The following is an 18,237-nucleotide window of genomic DNA, read 5'->3' on the forward strand; positions in this document are numbered from 1 at the left end:
TTTGCATTGCTCTAAATTGCTGAGTGAACCAGCAGTGTATTAACAGTAAAACAGATCAATTACACATGAGATTGACAAAGTAAGCCTAGAGTAGATGCTTTATTTTATAAAGAGCATAGTGTGCTTTTTCGTCTCTCTGAATGCAGATGGCGAATATTACTGACTCTTACTTCTTATATTTTCTTCTTTAAGTAAAGTTAAAGCTGTAAATCACATTTTTATTCAACTGTTAGCTGTGATGACCAATATGTTATATTGTAGATGCTAATAACACCAACCTCTATACACTCTTCAAATCAGAGCAGCGATTGAGGCTCACACTGTAACCTTTGATCTGAATCCAGCTTGTGGGACTTTGTCATCCAGCTCACATTGCTCCCCATGGGTTTAGAAATTTGACAGTGGGAGAGCAGTGGCAGCTTTAATTGCCACGGGTTCCAGAGCTGCAGACCACACTGATAAATGGTGTTGCTCTGTAGCTGGATCTGGGCTGGTGCATGAGGTTACTGTGCAGCTGCATCTAGTATGTGGGGCCAGGTTGGCATGCCAGATTGCACCTGTTGACTGACCCTGCATACCAATTCCATGCTGGATCTGGCCTGTGGACCAACCCATGGGGGATCCAATGCATGGACTAGTCCGAAACCACTCATTTAGCCTGCAGGGCCAGAAGTTTGAGGATCATTGAATTAAAAGAATTACAGGCATGCAGTGTCTTATGAAGTGTGTGTTTTTGAGTCAGTTGTATGTGGTCTGGCAAATGGAAAAGAGGCGTCAATTAGGGTTCTCCTTGATATAAAGTGTGCATTGGTTTTGCTGCTGAAAAGTAGACCAAAATAATGCAAATTGCAAATACAGGTCAAGTATGTACAGTAGATTTATATTGTCTTGAATAACTTTTACATTCCTATTTCAGAAAGATCTTTCAAATTATGATCTACTACTGTCACCTAATGGCCAAATACATTCAATGCACTCATGTTAGAAACAGTTTTTTTCTTAGAAATATGGCTCTTTCCAAAATCCGTAATCATGAAAAATATATAATTTTAACATAAAAAAAAAGAAAAACACAAAGAAAAAGAAGTTAACTGCATATTTATTGATTTGCATGAATAGCCCATTGATTTACATGGGACTGCTTGTGAAATTCAAGTGCAACTTGTGCACAAATGTTTGCAATCCAGAACTAAAGAATTATTTTCCTGATTTTTTTTCTTCATGTCTAATACAAGTATGTGTTTTATTCAACTCTTTTCACATTTGTACATACTTTACATGACTGGAGATTGCTTGCGATGGCAAAAGTGGTCTTTTGCCCTAAAATGCATAACCTCTACTTAATGATGAAAAACTCAATGGGTTGTTCTATAGTCTTATGACTTGCATCGTTTTTTTTGTCTGCCTACAGATGGTTTCCTTTGGTAGTCTGCCTGTGTCAGTAGTATTTTCCAAAGGTTATTTGCTTCCTTCAGATTTCTGGGGGTTTGGCTATTCTTTAACAGAAACAGCTATTCTTTGGAACTTTATAATAAGCTCCATGGAAAATAATTATGATCTGTGACAGAATGGTGACTTTGGATGAAAAATAAATAGTAGGAACTGACATATTCTCACCTCCAGAAAATACCTCAAAGATCATAGCTTTTTAAACAAATAGGTTTAGTAGTAATGGCTAACATATAAATTTACCTTCATCAAAAAGTAACTATTTGTAGTCATTGAAGTGTCAATAAGTTTAATCTTTAATGTTTTGCATTTTGGGTTTTTTTTCCCCCATCACAATTTTTTGGGCAGAAAGATCAGTTTTCTGAATCAGTGCTGTTAAAATTCTGTATAGAACACTTTGTTGGTATCATGGTAATATAAAAAGCAAACTGCTGCTTCTAAAAGAAAGAAGTTTCTTAACTAGTGTTCTTATGCATTTCTTCCAATAATGTTCTCATATTATTTTAAAGCTAAATGAGGGTCTTGCTACATGTTATACTTAGGATGAGGTAACTGCTCCTAAATTGCTAGTGTCTGAGTGTTCAAGCAGTAAAAACATGTATTAAATGACATCATAGAATAACAAAGTTAGGACTTTTTTGGTAAGGAGTATCTCCAGATCATGTTACATAATGTGTGGTGACCTAAGGTCTATCTGCTCCATGAAGGTAATATGATAAGGAGACACCAGTGCTATGCAGGGGCTGGGACTGGAAAACAAGTGTTTGTCACTGCCAGCTCTCACAGTATACCACATTCTTCGGTGGCTTTGGCTCTTAGGACATGTCTTATTTAGAATATAGTAAGCATTACTGTAAGAATGCTCAGAAAACTTTTTAATTCAGTAATGCTTACTACACTGTAAATAAAACACATCTTAAGTATAACGTGATAAGGCCCTGAAACAGTACAAAAACTATGACTTGTAACAGTGGGCATTTTCATTCTCAAACTGAAAAGGGTAAAGAGATAAGAGAGGAAAAAAAATTAAGAAAAACTAACTAGACCAAAACTAGTTTTAGCAATGAGGGAGGTATGTTCTGAAAAATATAAATTAACTGTAAAAGTACTTTTTCCCAAGCAGAATAGAGTTAAAGAAAAAAATTATACCATTCCTATTATGATATATACAGGTGCTTGTAGTACATGAGTTTGTTGCAAATATGCTTGTAGTCATATTTATAAATATACTTTAAAAGTATATTCACACAAGCTGTATAAAATGGTTTGTGTAAAGAAACAGAGAAGTAAATTATTAGTGTTTTAGGGTAAAGAAGAAATTATCATCATCTTGCTGTTTAGAGTGCCTTATTAAATACTTATCACAGCATTGTTATAAACAAGGAAATGCCATCTCACCAGATGTTTTATAACTAATCTTTCATTTATTTTCTTGACATTCCTTAGTAGGAGGAGGCAACCATCCTCTACTAGTTCCCTATGATACACTGACAGCCAAAGAGAAAGCAAAGGACAGAGAGAAAGCACAGGATATTCTGAAATTTCTGCAGATCAATGGCTACATTGTCTCCAGGTAAACTGAAATACAATACTGGGTTAGTTTTACAATGGATGATATAACTCCCTAGTTTCTTGTTTTATATGAAAGGAGATAAAATGAGCTCTAAGCATCAGTGTTAAGTCCCTGAGGACAAGATTCTGTCCTGGCCCTTACATGAATAGAAAAAGATTTAGATTTTTCCCCAAACTCCAATCTAAAGTAAAGCACAGGCAGAATTTTAGTCTCTGGAAACTGGGGAGTTTCAGGGGATGCTCCGCCTTTCTTAGTGAGCCTCCCTCAGTGCACTCTTCCTTGGGCAGTGTGACTCTATATTTTCTCCAAGATAAGGCTGCATCCTCATGGCAAAGTGGATTCCTGTAAAAGTTAACTAAAAATAGGGTGACCTTATGTGTATTAAGGTGCAGCTTTCACCTTGCTGAGCCTTAACACACACACTGACATCCATGTCATGAGTTTTGCTTGTCTGCAGCTTGAGGTACAGTTTTCTCCAAACAGCTGCACCTATCTCCTTGAAACTTAGCAGGCTTTATGGCCTCTGCAGGGGCTAGCACGCCTGCAGTTTTGACCCTGCTGTGGCTTAACACATACACATGACATGAGCTTTGCTTTCAAGAATTTGGGGTACAGTTTTCCAGAAACATCTAAACCTATCTCCTTGAAACTTGGCAGGCTTTGTGGCCCCAGCAAGTGCTACCAGCCCTGCAGTTTTCATCCCTTGTGGCTTAACACACACACACGACACGAGTTTTTTGCTTTCAGGACTTTGAGGTGCAGTTTCCCAAAAACCCCTACACCCATCACCTTGAAACTTGGCATACATTATGCTCTCACCAGAGGCTACCATCTTTGCAAGTTTTATCTGAATAAAGAAAAAGACAACAAAGTTATAGATATTTCATTGATTCCCCATTGGGGGAATCGCCGAATGGCTGAATCGCCAAATCTTTTCCAAATCGATTCGGAAAGCCTAAAGCTTCCAGCAATTCGATTTGGATTCGTCGATTTGGCTTCCGAATGATCTGAATCATCTCTGAATCTGAATAGTGATCTGAAGCTTTGCATAGCCCTATCCATCATCTGTAAGGAGCTCAGCATTTTGTAACAAAAGCTCCTTCGGGTGATTTCTGAGCACCTGGTATCCAGAAGAGATTCCACTGACGTCAGGGTTCATATTTTCCAGATCTTGTTCCCGTGGCTTGGCTTGATGTCTCACTGGAAGTCTTGCCTCACAAGCAGTTTTGATAGGAGAGATCTCATGCCTTGTCTTGACTACTAAGTCCATCCCACATCCCTCTGAATCTTAACTCTCACAGTTACCTTGGTGCAGGCCTTAGGGTAATTTTCCCCTAGTGAATAACAATAGCATTAGGTGAATGTGAATCATCTGTCAACAAATCTTAAATGACTGAGAACAGATAACCTCACCCCTGAAGCTCAGTCATATAAGCCATGAGTGACATAATGGAGTGTTTTTCAAATCCTAAATCTCAACTCTGACCTGGCTGTCAGCCTAGCTGCTGACTTAGCTAACTGCCTGTAGATCAGTGCCCTGTGGACTGTCCACAGATCCTGGCCTTGACTTTGTTTCTAATGTCTCTTGCAAACACAGGCAGACAAGTTTATTTCACACACTTGCCTGAGTAATCCAGTAATAGTCCCAAGGAATCCATTGTAGTCCTTATGACATTTCCAGCAATTACCTAGTCCCCATGGGAAGCAAGTCTTTTTATTTTCACAGTTTTTATTGTACCTGGTCTGAAGGAATATGTAATATAGTTTGCTAAAATAGGCACCAAACACTTCCCAGTGATGTAGCTACCATCTAAGGGTTCAAGAAGAAGGCCTGACTCCACAAGTTCAGTTTGCTTTACCAGGCATACCCATTCAAATGAGTACTCTCTTAGCTCTACTCTGGCCTCTTCTGGTATGAGAGTTTTAGAATATGTTCCTTTGCAGTGACATTACTGTTTGTTTAAACTGCATGTCTGTCAATTCTAGTCTACACCTGGAGCTGCCCCTTTGATGCCTGGTTGCACTTTCACTAAACCTAAAGACATTGAAACAACGCAACACCAGCTGTTGTTTTAAATAGAACCAGCTCCATAAAGTTAGGTGGTTATGGTGTACTTAGCATTTTCCCTGCCTCCATTCCATCTGAGTCATCACCCCCAAAAGATTCCTTAGTAAGAATCTGCTATGTAAGTCAACAAATCCTGGTGGCTTGAAACAAAATGACAAGCCAGTGAGATGTTCTTAAGTTTACTGGATGAACTCAGTCAACAGTGTTCAGACATACAACATAACTCTTGAGGGCATATGAACAACCCTTGCAGCAGCAGAAAGCTGACAGCCCTTGTCCTCCCAGCTTTACCTGTGGTAGGTTAGGGTGCTTTTGGTGTTACTAGGAAATATATCTTGTAGTTGTGTGATGGGGCTGATTGTTAGTTTTCTGAATGGAGACAAGAACTTGGAGGGTTTGGATAGGGTTGATCCTGTCTTGAGAAGGGGTTTGGAGTAGATGACCTCTGGCGGTCCCTTCCACGGTCATTCCATGATTCTATGATTATAAGCTCAGGCAAAATGCATTGGAAAACTTTCTAATCTATGACCTCACCAAAATCAGTCTTGTAACCCCTGAATAATATAATGGAATGTTCTGCTAATAGTTTTCACGGGCTATGGTTCTCCAAGCACAAAGACATCACCTGCAGGTCAATGGTTGGGAAATGGTACTAATTCTGGAATCTGCCATCTTGAAATTGAGAACAAGCATCACCAGTGTCAAGCAAAATGCAACGCTATAGAATATTTCTTACTAATTTTGTACCAAAATCCCATTGGAATTCAGTGGGATGTGGTTGCTTAATCTACTTGGGCTCCGGTGAAAGTCTCAGGTCAAGTATGGTTTTCTAAGGATGAAGATGTTCAAACCCTGCCTGTCTCTGCAAACAGGACATGAGCTTTACTTTGCTAACTATTCTCTGTACTAAATGTATGTATTTATAAGTATCTGTAGAAATTAAAGTTTATTGGGGTGGAGGATGGGAGATGCGAGGAGTGTTGGCTGATAGAACATAGATGTCCAGAATGAATTTCAACATAAAAAGGGTGAACTGCTGAAAAATCGTAATGCCATTTCAGCAAAAATGTCAAGAAAAAAGATTTAAAAAGATGCACACATTGCATGATTTGCACTAACTTAGCCCACTGGGGCATCCATGATCTGAGGACCTGGGAAATTTTCCTGATTGATTCTTTCAACCAAGACAAAAAACTGACTTGGGACATTTCAAAACTGCTTATCCTTAGAAGGGTCAAAGCATATAGGGAACAATGTTAAAAAGTAATGTGTATTTGATAAGGAAAGAAGCATAAAATGTTGTAAGAATAGCATTATTTGTAAAGTGCTCATCTTCTACATACTTTTTATTTGATGAGCCTACATTTTTGGTAAGTAACTGACCAAAACATAAGTAGGATAACTTTGTGAGACATCAAGGAAAATTGGGTTCCAAATATGTAATCAGTTTCATATTAACATAAATTTGAGGAATATCAGAGTAGGTAGCTTTGGGCTATTTAATGAATTATGGATGCTTTCAGTCCTTTTCGTGTGTATGGGAAATAACTTATTTTTTATTTTAGAGGATTAAAGGATCTGGAGTTAGACACCCCTTCCATTGAGAAACGCTTTGCCTACAGTTTCCTTCAGCAGCTCATAAGATATGTGGATGAAGCACATCAGTACATACTGGAGTTTGGTACAGTACCTTTAACTGCATTTCTATTAAATATTATTAATTGAAGAACTTTATAGTTAAGATTTAAAAAACAACCAGTTTCCAAAAATGTCATGTATTGGGGCCTGGATATTATATTAATATTAGTATTTATGTTGAATTGTTTTATGCTTATATAAATTACACTTAGATCCAGAGCAGGTAGATGGCCAGGTATCCAGGGGTAACTGCTGAAGTGGATGGCACCTTGTTATTAGGTAGTATATGTTTGCACTTAGCAAATGATCCAACAGGGCTCCAGACACATGACTTCTGCACTACTGTAACTTATACTGGTCTAGTTTTACCCCTGGGTTTTTCCTAGGGTAGCTATTCCAGATTCTAGTAATTTATTTTTGTATAAGCCAGTGTAATATATTTTTGCTGCTTTAAGCACCCAGGTAAAAGTGCAAACTGTCGAGACCCAGGGCAGCCGGCCAGCAGCTCTCCCTGACTCCCACCCGGGCAGATAAGGGTCCGGGGCCTTAGAAGGCCATCAGGCGGGTACTTGTGATGCTTGGAGTGGAATTAATTAGGCGGACGCTTATCAGTTGCAAAGCAAGATTATTTACTCACGCCATCAAGGTGGTGAATAGCGGAGGTCAGAGATACTTGGTTAGTTACACCTTAAGGTTCGAAGGTCGTATGTTGGTCTGCATAAGAGTTCGTTGATCGGGCAGATAAACGGAGAAAAAAGTCGGGCCGGCAGGTCGTTGATTTACGTCTGATAAGGTCGAGACGGGGGAGACTGACAAGCGATCAATTTGTCAGTTATTCTCACGCATACGTTCAGAGGTTTTTCAGGTGTGTGTGCGGAGGTCTCCCGTTCTTCACGGAAGTGAAGACGGGTTTTATTTGTGTAATAGCCAATTGCTTTTCGCCACGTCATAAATTTAATTAGAATCGCCAATTATCTAGCGGTCTTTGCTAGGGTGTTATCATAGGGTTACTCCCTGTTTCTTCTGACCAGTTATAATGATTTATGTACAGCACAGAAGGCTAAGTTCTATCTCTGTTAGTGTCGCAGTTATAAATTTCTTTTTGACATGCGCAGCAAAAAAAAAAGCGGTTACTATCATTATTGTTAACCCTTAGTTAACCTAGTGCAGAAAAAAACTGTTTTGAATGGTTTTACTTTTTTGTGACATGGGCACTACTTAATTTGGTTGTGACACAAACATGTTGTGTGTCCAGGCCAGTGCAAACGTGTTGTTGCTCCAGTCCAATACAAACGTTGTTGCTCCAGGCCCTTGGAGAAGGACCCTTTTTCTCAAGGACCTTAGTCAGTATTATACTTTTTAGGGAAGCATCAATAGAATGGTATAGTAAAAGTTAGTATTATGAATATGGATTGAGCATTACTTGGGGGTGTATATCAGGTAGAACTTCTCCAAGTTCTCAAAAAGTTTCCATCTGCTTGTGTAATAACTTCCACAGCTTAAACCTTATCTTGCAGATTTATAATAATAATTATAAGGACACATTTGTGCAGAGCCAGACTGAGGACTGGAATACCACTCTCCTGGCAAACTAAAGCGGTTCTTTATCCCACATATTTATTTGTAGCTAGTGACTATAAAGCAAACTGATAAACAGCAATCTAGAGAATTTCTTATTTTCTTACCTGCCCCTCTCTCCCACTTTCCAGGAGAGCTACTTAATCCATCGTAAACTTTCATTAAGCTTCCTGCTTACAACTTCATACAACTTAATGTCAGATTCCTGCTGCCTAATGAACCTGGTAGCATTGTCTTCCTTGGTCACTATCTGGCCCTCCCCTCAAAAGAAAACATAGCTATCTCCTTCCCCAAACCAACCAACCAACCAAAACCCTAAACGAACATTTTCTTTGTAAACTGGAAAGTGGTTTCTCCTCTCCCAACTTTCAGATAGCAATGAAGGAGCAGAGATACTTGCTCTTTCATTGCAGCTCACCACACTTAGCTGCTTTAGGAGATTTTTAGAATTGATTTAGTTTTTTATTTGCACATACACTGGAAAGAACTAATTTCCATATGCTCTAGACACATTTGCCATAATTTAAACCTACAAACATCAACTCCACTTCTAACCAATGCAACCCAGAGTGGAGGTGACCCCCTCACTTTGGCTTTCCCCACAGGTAATATGCCTCGGGGTAAGCAGCATGGCTGCAGCCCCCACCCCAGCAGCCTGGGAGGGAGGAGGGTGGGCTTGGGGCGTGCTCCCCATGGGGAAAGCCAGAGCAGCGGGACGTGCTGGGCTGCGTTGTCCCCCGGAGCTGCCTTGGGGAGAAGTAGGCGTGGCTTCAGCCAATTTCTGGAGAGCTGCAAGTACCATGCCGGCAAGCCTCATGCAACTTGCAAGCCATAGTTTGGCCTCCTCTGGCATACAGTCATTCATCCTAGCCAGAGAAGCTGTTTCACCAGGGAGATGTTCCAGGTTTCATTTCAAGATGGAAGATCTTTGTCATGGAGGAGGAATGTTATCTCTGGAAGAAGCTGAATAAATGCCCATACACTAACAATTTCTATGGGGAGAGGAGCAATTCTCTTAGTAGAAACATAACACTTGTATGTGGCATTAGTCTGCGCTACATAATTTTGTTGACAAGACTTAAGTATTTGCCTTCCTTAGCAAAGGATTGGACTCAGTTCTCCAAACAATCCATCCCATCCACGATATAATTTAAATAGGAAAGGATAATATATGCATAACACGGGTGAAATAATCACAGTGTATAAATAAGACTGGATTAGAATAGCATCTAAATGGAACAGATACTGGTCATTTCTATCAGTAGACAGCCCAACATCAATTAGTAATAAGACACCCCCCCCCCCCCACCTTGTTTGTAGGTGTCTTTTCAGGTGAGTCCATGTATCCTCTAAGGTCTGTGTCTTCAGCCCCCTCTACACATGCAGGTAAAGGTGCAGTGGGATCTAATGTGTAATTCACACAATTGCGCCCCATTATGCCACAGAAGCCTGGCATGAGGCGCAATTGTGGGATTGCATATTAGGTCACTTTGTGCCCTATTGCCAGTGCAGTCCCAGGGTCCCCCTGCACTGGTAAGAAGGAATCTCCCACAGCTGGGGGTCCAATGTACTTCAGTTGAGGGGCTCCCAGCCGCAGCAGTGCCATATGCATCCCCAGGGCTGGAGGATTCCCACTGCAGTGATATCTGTGGCCTGAGGGTACAAGAAACCCCTGGGACCAGAGAACTGCCAGACAGTCAATCCCCCCATCCTAGGGGTGTGGGAAACCCCTGGAGCTGGAGGATCATGAGGAACCTCCAGCCCTAGGGTTCTCACACCCCAGCAGGGGGATTGCCCCTGCAGCGATCTTCTGGCCCCTGGGGTTTCTTTGCATCTGCAGACCTTGGGGATCATGTGAAACCCACGGACCCTGCGGATTGTGGCTGCCATGATCCCTAGGACTTGAGGCATGTAAAATCCCTGGGACCTGGGGACCGCAGCTGCTGCAATTTGTAGATCTGGGGGGTTTTATACTGGACATAGTGCACGCATACTGACAGGGCCCTCAGCTGCAAGGGGGATCCTGCTACACATGCAAACTAAAGCCTGATAGCAACCAGTTGTAAAGTTAGTACATATTTTTGAGGTCTAACTTGATAGCTGGTTGGAGCTTCTTATTGTGTGATAGCTACTTTGCATGTGTAGCTGGCTTCCAGGAAATTGTGCAATTAACCAGTTATTTGCACAATTCCTGTAATGTATACAGGGGGCCTCCCTGTAGGTGCCTACCAGGGCCTACTTTAAATCATGATTTCACATTTTTTGTGAAAATCACAAAATTAAGTGATTTTCATGAAAAATGTGATTTGCAACAAAACGCTACCATGTAGCTACTTGTGGGGGAAGTCCCCAGCAAACAGCCATATCATGACATTTTGTTATAACAACACCATGGAAGGAGTGGGGGTGGGTGCAATTTTAAAGAGAGGAGCAACATAGCTGGCCAGCAGGAAGAGCGGCAGCAGCAGGGTGGAGGAGAAGAATAGCACCCTCCTCCCTCTACTGCCAGGGTCCTCCTAAGCCCTGCTGGCCTTCATGAGGTAGAAGCAGTGGTGGTAGTGACCTCCTCCCCAGCTCCATCTTTGTGTGCTGGCCTGGCCTGGCCTTGTTTGGTGCCAGAGTGGGGAAGCCACTGCCCTCCCAGGCCCTCCACAGCCCATGGGCAGGGGGCAGCATGAGGTGGCCAAAGCCCCTGGAATGGTGGTGACTTAAGGCAGCAGTGATGGCCAGTGGGAAAGGGCTAGCTCACTGCCCAAGGAGCCCCTACACAGTCCACGGGCAGAGGGTGTCGCAAGGGACTAGAGCCCCTTAGGTGATGGCAGTTTGAAGTGGCAGTGGCCAGTGGAGAGGGGCTGACTTGCTGGGCCAGGAAAGCAAGGGTACTGCCAGGCCCGGCCCTCCCTCACACCCCACTTATCCCCTCCACCATTCGCAGGGGCCCATTAGGGGGTAGGGGGAGGCATTCCATGCCTTCCGTGCCCCATGTTGGGTGTGGAAGTGAGAGGGAAGCCCCTCTGCAGGGGATGGAGGGGTGTCCCTCCCTTCCTCTCCTCAGCCCCTGTCCCTGCATGGTGGACGGGTGTGGGGAGCAGAGATCACTGGTGCCATGATCTGGGCATGAAAATGGTGGCCCCTACCACAATTAGGTTATGACATTTGCTATCTAGGTCTGCAATTTAAACCGGGCCCTAGCTATTACCATAGTGCCTAATTCTCTATTTTTAATGTTACCCTGATTTGGTGATTCAGACATAGACACAGGTTTAAATGTTTTTTCTACATACTTCAAGGTACTAGTCGGCTCTTGAATGCTGCAATGCTGGGGTGCATGGAGTGTCCCACAGGAATGCAGGGGTCTCCCCCTTGCGCTCAGCAGCAGACCCGAAAGTGGACCAGAAGCACTTACGGGTTCCCCAGGGAGCACATGGGGCCCCCCCCATGCCCCCTGGCTCAGTGACTGGTGTCCCCTGGGTCTGAGGGGGCGCCCGGGGTTCCCCCATGGCCGATTGCCAAGCCAGGGGCGTGGGGAGGGGGAAGCCCTGTATGCTTCCCAGCGGACTGGAAGTGGACCAGAAGTACTTCTGGTCTACTTCCAGGTTGGCTGCCGTGCATGTAGAGGGGCCCCCCTGCACTCCTGTGGGATGCTCCATGTGCCCCAACATTGCAGCATTCACAAGCCGTGCTGGTACCTTGAGGTATGTAGAAAAAACATTTAAAGCTGTGTCTGTCTGAATTGCTGATTCTCCCAATCAGCATTGAATCTTCAGATTTGGATTCGGCCCAATCTAATCAAGGACAATGATCCAAATCAATGAATCAAATCACTGTCCCCGATTCAGGCCGAATCTGAGTCTGAATCAAATAGGGCCAACTTTGCATGCCCCTAATGTACAGTCCTAAATGCTCTTGGGATTTTGAAGACTGCAACATATTTGTATATCAAAATGGTATCTGACTTTTATTGTAATATGGCAACTGAAGTGAGTTTATTTTCCATTGGACACTTTTATTAAAGTCATTCAACAGCAAAATGACATAGAATGGAATCTAAATTCAGTTCTGTAAACTACAGGGAAAATCTAGTTCAATCAAAAACTTGCTTCTTCATTTATGTAATTACTCTACTCTTCTGAGGTGTTAGGTTCCCTAAGCAGAATTTAATTTTTTTGGAGAATTCAGTTATGTTGCGGGGAAGAGGAAAAATATTTTCTCTTATTTACTTCTTCATGTATTTCTTATAATTTTTGCCCTACTTACGCTCAGCTACTGTGCCTCATGCTGTGGGTTGCTCCTGAACAAGTGAGCCACAACAGGAGGCAACAGTAATCTAGTTAGATGGCTGCATGATCCCTGACTGAAGCATAGTCAAAATGGCTTTGTAACTACTTTTTTCCTAGGTTTAAACTTTTCAAAATATAAGTCCTTGATTTGTTCCTAAAATGGGCATGTTTGGATAAGGAAAGTGTTGACTACAGCAAAAAGTTTCTCCAAATACTGGGTGGAATTATTTTTTAACTGAAGAAGTCTTTAAGGGAAAGTTATTATGTATAATAGTGCTTTTGTAAGAAATTACTAGCAATTGCAAAGATACAACTTTAGAGCCGAAGAATCAGATAATATAAATTTACATCGCTTCATTGGAAAATTCTCTTGATATACACTACCTCAATATTCAGCCAATTCTTTTTAGTTTTACTGTAGCTTGTATTGCATAAATCACTTATAAAATACATGTGTAATTAATGCATTATATCTGTCATATATTAAAATCCAACTCTAAAGAACACCAAACTTATTTGTTCTAAAGTATACATTTTTATGAGAGAATACTATCACTTTCAATTTTCATTGTGCATCTTAAATTCTTCTTACCCACAGATGGTGGCAGCAGAGGCAAAGGAGAACACTTCCCTTATGAGCAAGAAATCAAATTCTTTGCCAAAGTACAGTATTTCATTGTTGTTCCTTTTCAGTGAAGAAAGTGCTTGTTAAGATGCATTTTTTTTTGTTATGTTTACACTTGTTCATGTATTGAATGTTATTGTTGCAGTATTGATCATTGAAAAGCTACAAAGATTGAAAATACTATAGCATAAAATGTATCTACAAATAATTTTCAGGTCTCTTTATATTTTTCCTTCATGGTATATAATTTATCCTTCTTCCTGTTCATAATCTTTCCTATGTTTCCCCTTTACTAGCTTTGACCAGTAGTGAGCCAGGGTAAATTTCTATCTTTTTATAGTCATCATGCAGTTAATATAAGCTCTACTTACATGAAAAAAATACAGCTAGATCTGTCTCAATGTCACCTTATCTCTTTCTTTCCTTGTTTTAAAACCATCTTGGTGTATCTGGTTGTGCCAGAAAGGGGTTATCTTTTAAATTAGGAAAATCTGCTTATACCTTGGTACTTATAAACTCACCTGGTGCATGCATATTCAAGGTGTCTTTTCAATTCATTAGTGAATAAGCAAAGACAGGTGTTGCTGTATTAACTGACCCTGATTCCTTGACAATAAATTGTAGTATTCATGCTATAGAGTACTACCACACAGTACAGCCCCATTTGCAATATCGGCCCCTGGGGAGCTCATTTTGCTTTTTTTCTTTTATATTATGCCCCAAATTAGAGAGGAGGAATTATCTTCTTGGCTTTTTTATTTAGAATTCCCACTTGGCTGATGGATCAGCACTAGGAACTAAACAATAATCCCTTCTGGGCTGGAAGTGCTTAAATTCCAGGTAGAGGGTTCAAGCTGCTTTTGGGCAAATAAGGGGCCTGACAAGAGAGGATGCTTCCTGGGAGAAGAATTTGATTACTTGGATGCTGAATTTCGTTACCAGCTGGTGGGCGCAGATTCTTTTATTTCACATTGCAGCCATGTCAAAGACAATGCTTGTGTATGTTTTATTAATATAAATAACCTTTGGGGCATAACGTAAAATTGCAAAATATCTTTAAATGATGTTAACACTTTTCTCCTTTGCATTCCTCCCAGAAAATTTCAGGAACAAAATTGCTGGAGTAAAGCCGAAATTCATTGTAGTGCCTTGTTTTTGCAAGATGTTTTAAGTATTTTTTAAGGAGATATAAGGGATTTTAAAAGAAACAGCATTCAGAGAGAGACGCAACAAGAATTTAAGAATGGAAAACATTATTACATTGTATATGCATTGCATATTATGAGTAACATAAACTATGGTTGTGTTAGAGTGATGTTGTAGCCAGGCTCAGGAATTATGTGAGAGGCAAGGATTTATTTGTGTTGATATCTTTTATTGGACCAACTGCATGGCAGGAATCATTAGACAAACTTTTGAATACAAGGCATTATACATTAGGTTACATATAAAAAACGGCAGCCTTGAAGCTCTGAGATGACCATGTCTGTCTTTCTCCACTGTATTGTAGGTTGTACTCCCTTTAATCGATCAGTATTTCAAAAACCATCGCCTATATTTCCTATCTGCAGCAAGCAGGCCTCTCAGCACTGGTGGCCATGCCTCTAACAAGGAGAAAGAAATGGTGACAAGGTAAAAAAAAAAAAAAAAAAAGATAATATAGAGAGCAGTTTTCTCCCATATTGACAATGAGTCATTTTGTGAGATGAGGACAGAAAATTTATGCTGTCAGAAAAATATAGTTTTCAGCATGCAGATTTATTGCAGAAGTAGCACCGTTGTTACAGAGTTTGAGAATATATCATTTTTGCCATAGGAAAAAATAAAGATTTTAAATGGTTTTTTTGTAATTCTGGCTTGGACTTTTCCAGCCCAACTTTTTTATTTATTTTTTGCCATGTTTCTGGGGTGTTGCTTTCTTAGTGCTGGAAAAAATAGCAATAAAAATAAATATCAACCCTGACCTTCTCCCCATGCATTGACTGTCTTCTAGATATCTTTTTTTCTTCTATCTCTTACTCAGACTCCTGCTGAAATTAGCATTACTGGTTTTGTCTAGTACTATTTAATTAAAAGGCCACTCAGTTAAAGGATTGAATAGGAATTAGACAGCACCTGCTTGCATCATGCTAACATAATGATTGGCATCTTGGCTAACATAAGAGTTTGAACCAAGTCCCTGCAGTGATAAGTTTGAACTGCTACATATTACCCACATATTACACACATATTATACACAGTCAAGCTGGGTTACATAGATATGTTGCATTTACATGTTTCTATGAGCAGGAACTAAAACTTCATATTAAATGTGAAGGCAAAATACATATCATACTAGAACAGATTAATGATCTGATCAATAATCAGATTAATTTAATCTGACATCTCGTCTTCAAGTGTTTAATTTGGGAAACTTCAAAGACTTAAAAAAATACCAACAAGTTCCTGACTTGCAAAATTAAAATGTGATCCTAAAGACTCAAGTGCTATAGGAATTACATCTCCCTGAAATGTTGTTATGAACCACCTAACCAAATCACCAAAGATTTCAATGGACTTTACAGAGAAATACAAAATGTTTCTGTTTCGTTTTATTTTGTTTTTTCCTTTGGGGCCTGGTCTTTTGTAGATTTTTTTTGGAGAGAAAAACTGAGCTATTGAACAAAGTTTCCACCATTTCTTTTTAACAGTAGTTGCTTTCATTCATGTAACCAAAGAATATTGAACCGATAATCCATTTTCTAGCTGTAACGCAGTTCTTGTTTTGGCACCTAAAGCAGCCATTGTATATTCAGTAAAAACATGTGGCCTTCGACAAATACAAATGATGTGTTAATTGTGAGCATGTGGGTCAAGATGTTTCCTTTGCACCCAACTGTTTTTACAGGGGACCATGGGATGTAACCTAATTAAGATCAACCTCTGACAAAATGGGCTTTAATGTAATGTTAAGTCTGTTAAGACTTGCCAATGTAGCATGCAGTCCCTTCTAGTATTTAAATGGAGTAGGGTTGGTTCTTTTGATGAGCCCAAGTACTGGCACTTTGGCTAATACCTAGACAAACTACTTAACTTAGAAATACTTCATGTGTTGGATTCCACCCTCTTCTATGTGAGCACAGCGTCCATTGAAGTTAATGAGAGTTGCATTCGTGTATGAGAGGATGGAATGAAAGCTATTCAATGTCTTACTGTTTAAATCAACATGAAGGTTTTTTATGATGATAACATTTTTGAAAAATTGTCCATTGAAAATTGGATAGGTCAGAGGCTAGATGATAGGTTCTGCAGGGTCTTTCACTTTTATATCATTGGTTGGAATCTGTCCTAGGTTGTTAGTGATTTTGATGGCCTTAGTAAAATGAGATGATGCTATTAATGCAATTTCCTAGCGAATAAGGGTACTTTCCTTGAGAGAGAGAGAGAGAGAGAGAGAGAGAGAGAGAGAGGAAAATGCACACCACAGTTGCATTCAATTGATACATCAATGGCATTCTGAGAAGCAAGCCAGGGACTGAGTTGGGCCAAGAAGAGTGAAATAGTCTCTCCAGTAGAGGTGGAGACCAAGGCTAAATCCACAAGGGTTGGGCAGCGTGGGGAAGCTTGCACTATTGCTTTCCCTTCTGTGAGTAAACATAAAACATCATTATCCATTGCTCTCAACTTGTTGACCTGTCATTGGTGCTAAAATGAATGCAAACATATAAACTAGAATCATTAGTCTTGTCCATTTTTTGGTTTAATCTCTTAAACTTTCTATTTCTCATTGTGTGCGCTAAGGAATGAAAGACAAAAAAAAAAGGGTATTAATCTATTAATGAGATCCAAATTGGTCTAATTAAACACTTATCCTCAGGCACTTCAATTAATCTGATATTTATATATATATTTATATGTATAAATATATATATATACACATATACATATATTTACTTTTCAGTAATATATTGAACAGACTGCATTTTACTTTTTGATGCTTCAATGATTATTTCCTTCTGGGTTTTCACATAGGGCGCTTTTATATTAATTAGCTTTGCTTTCAGTTTTTTGTTTAATTATAATATGTGCTTATTTAACCATGTTTGTTAAAGAGATGCCCTTAAAACTCTTTCTTTAGTACCCTGTCCCACATTCTGCTCCAAAAATTGATTCTTTCTGCGTGACATCATGTTGCTTTTTCTTGCTCATATATCAGCTGTTATTTTTCTTTCCTCTCCTTTTTTTTCTTTTCCCCTCTCTTCTCTTTTATTTTTATTTTGTCTTCAGCCTGTTCTGCAAACTTGGAGTTCTTGTCAGGCATAGGATTTCACTGTTTGGTAAGGAGACCCTTGACAAATACTAGCATGGCCATCACTTGGTTTTCTTTGCCTTTTTTTGCCTCGTGTTATGTGCTGCCTTGTTGCATGCTGCATGGCTGAATGCATGGTCTTCATGGACCACTAATGATCTTTAGGCTGGTAGATCACAGTAGCTTTTAGATGAGTAAAGAACTTTTGTAGTCGTTGAAGTCTTTTACTGGATGTCACAATATGATTCCCAAACCCTTATCCCTGCCAAAAACTAGAATGAATAATGTTGCGTATAGAGACAGGTGTTTGTTGTTTTATAGAAAACTCAACATTGGTCTGCTAATGGGACAATAAATTACTATCACAACAATACATTTTTCTCTCTTGAAGTCACTTAAGTAACAGCTGTAGTGGGCTGAAATGCTTATCTGATGTTCTATGGAATTTTTCCATATTTCCAAACCTGCTTGACTCCAGATCCGCATGTCTACTGTTTCAGATATTGTTTTATTATAAATTGCTGGGTTTTCTTAACTTTTGTCTTGTGAAAATTATTTAATTGGAGTCTGTCAAGTGTATACGTTATACCAGATCCATGTAACAGTTACTCACTCTCTGCAGCCTTCTCTTATGTCATGCTGATAGAAGGCTATTTGAAAATGTGTCCCTGTGCATGTATCTTCTGTAATAGGTGCAGTGCAGACTTTATCATCCATGAACATTACATCTAATTGGAT

At 40.0% G+C, this 18,237-nt stretch overlaps 1 protein-coding gene across 1 annotated transcript in view; it reads left to right on the forward strand.

Annotated features, from left to right (window-relative positions):
• Positions 1–18,237, forward strand: part of RYR2 (ryanodine receptor 2) — an 875,416-nt gene that overhangs the window by 678,752 nt on the left and 178,427 nt on the right. The window contains exons 58-62 of the mRNA XM_059715710.1: positions 2,896–3,022; positions 6,656–6,771; positions 13,185–13,249; positions 14,722–14,843; positions 17,478–17,527. Coding sequence (XP_059571693.1) covers positions 2,896–3,022; positions 6,656–6,771; positions 13,185–13,249; positions 14,722–14,843; positions 17,478–17,527 — 480 coding nt within the window. The remainder of the gene's footprint in view (positions 1–2,895; positions 3,023–6,655; positions 6,772–13,184; positions 13,250–14,721; positions 14,844–17,477; positions 17,528–18,237) is intronic.

This window comes from Alligator mississippiensis, chromosome 1, assembly GCF_030867095.1.
Source record: "Alligator mississippiensis isolate rAllMis1 chromosome 1, rAllMis1, whole genome shotgun sequence".
Taxonomy (NCBI): Eukaryota; Metazoa; Chordata; order Crocodylia; family Alligatoridae; genus Alligator; species Alligator mississippiensis.